This window comes from Lolium perenne, chromosome 7 (assembly GCF_019359855.2).
Source record: "Lolium perenne isolate Kyuss_39 chromosome 7, Kyuss_2.0, whole genome shotgun sequence".
Lineage (NCBI taxonomy): Eukaryota > Viridiplantae > Streptophyta > Magnoliopsida > Poales > Poaceae > Lolium > Lolium perenne.
The window spans coordinates 24749105-24750674 of NC_067250.2; the positions used below are offsets into that span (position 1 = coordinate 24749105).

At 43.3% G+C, this 1570-nt stretch overlaps 1 protein-coding gene across 1 annotated transcript; it reads right to left on the bottom strand.

Annotated features, from left to right (window-relative positions):
• Nucleotides 1–746: 746 nt before the first annotated feature.
• LOC139833536 (uncharacterized) lies at nt 747–1289 on the bottom strand. The gene is made up of 2 exons (XM_071823834.1): nt 1089–1289; nt 747–965 (listed from the first exon to the last, which is right to left on the bottom strand). The coding sequence occupies exons 1-2, from the start codon at nt 1287–1289 to the stop codon at nt 747–749; spliced, it is 420 nt and encodes a 139-aa protein (XP_071679935.1).
• Between the last annotated feature and the right edge of the window lie 281 nt (nt 1290–1570).

Below are 1570 nucleotides of genomic sequence, written 5' to 3' on the forward strand. Positions count from 1 at the left end.
TTAAAAAATAGCATACATCAAAATGCTTCAACAATGATAACTGGAGAGAACAATCATAATCTTATAATCCTCCCTTTTATGTAATTGATGATATATTCCTATAGGCGCGGCGTATCGCCGCGCCACGGCTTCCTAGTACTACAAATGGTAGTTCATAAAGATATTTTCTAGCTACTACGAATAACAGTTTATCATCATAGAGGAGTTCAACAACGGGGGATCATAGGGTAGTTCACCATATGGGGAGCAAAGAGGCGTTCGAGAAATAGGAGATCAAAGGAGGGTTCTTCTTCTTCTTCACTGATCTTCACTTCTGCAGTTTAGTTCTTCCATTGTTCTTCTCCTTCTCACATGGTGGTGTGACATCTGGATTCCCACATTGTGTTTGCCCACTTGAGCCTCTTCTCCTTCCAACTTCATTGTCGCTTGCCTGCACACCATGACCGGTATCAATTTCATCAAAAGTGTCAACATCTTGGAAGAAGTAATTCTTGCCCAACTTAAGATCCATTTGTGAAGAATGCAACAAGCAAGGACCAGGTTCATTTAGTCTCAAAAGTGTGGAACAGTTTTTGGTCAAGGACCTTGAACTTGTTCTTCAATGCAACAAAGACCCTCTCAATGGTGACTCTATGGCTTGAGTGTCTTCGATTGAACAACTCTTTCGCATTCTGAGGTTGGTTTCTTACAGTAAACTCGTTGAGGTGGTACCGTATTTCCCTCAAGGGAGGTATAACACTAGGTCGTCATGCATATCCAGCATCTCCAAGGTAGAACTTACCATCATGAATTTGCAACCCATCAGGCCTTGACAAGCTATCAGACAGGATGCTTGCATCATGAGATGAACCCTCCCAGCCATCAAGCACGTATGTGAACCTCATATCAAAATCCACAGCTGCTAGCACGTTCTGGCTGGTGTAGTACTTCCTCCCACAGAATGCTGCATACATTGCTCTCGATACCTTTGCAGTCACATGAGTACCATCAATAGCCCCAATGCAATCATGTCACACAATGAGCACACAGTCATGTCTCTGACAGTACCACACATCTGATAAATAGAACAAACATGATTTTGTACTCACCCTAAAACACGGGAACCACCTGTAGCTATTCTTGATCTTAGGTGGTGTGTTGTTTGATGGTGGCTTGATCATTTCATCTTTGAGCTCCCCAACTGCATATAACACCTGCTGGAAGTACCGAGAGATAGTCTCCGTGGATCGCCTGAATGTGTTATGGATCACTCTGAACCTCTGGTTATGACCCACGACATGAAGAGACATTGCGAATTGTTCTTCGATACAGGTGTGGATGCTATCAACTAGCAGCCCTCTCTCCCTAAATGTTTTCACAAGTGCATAGAAAGGGACTCTTCTCATCCGAAATATTTGGCTATCCTCTACATCGTTGCAGTTGTAGATGTAGTTTAGGTTGGAAATCCTCTATTGATCTCGTTGTAACAAAGGACCGTAGATGACAGGAGGAAAATCAGCACGCCTGACTGCTCTCTTGTGCACCATCAGGATCTAGGCTTGAATGGCAATGATATGTGCTGATGCACAAG

Coding starts and splice junctions, on each gene's coding strand:
- LOC139833536 (XM_071823834.1), bottom strand. CDS start 1,289: ATGTCTCTTCATGTCGTGGGTCATAACCAGAGGTTCAGAGTGATCCAT. Junction 966..1,088: donor GGTGGTTCCCGTGTTTTAGG/GTGAGTACAAAA, acceptor GTGACTGCAAAG/GTATCGAGAGCAATGTATGC.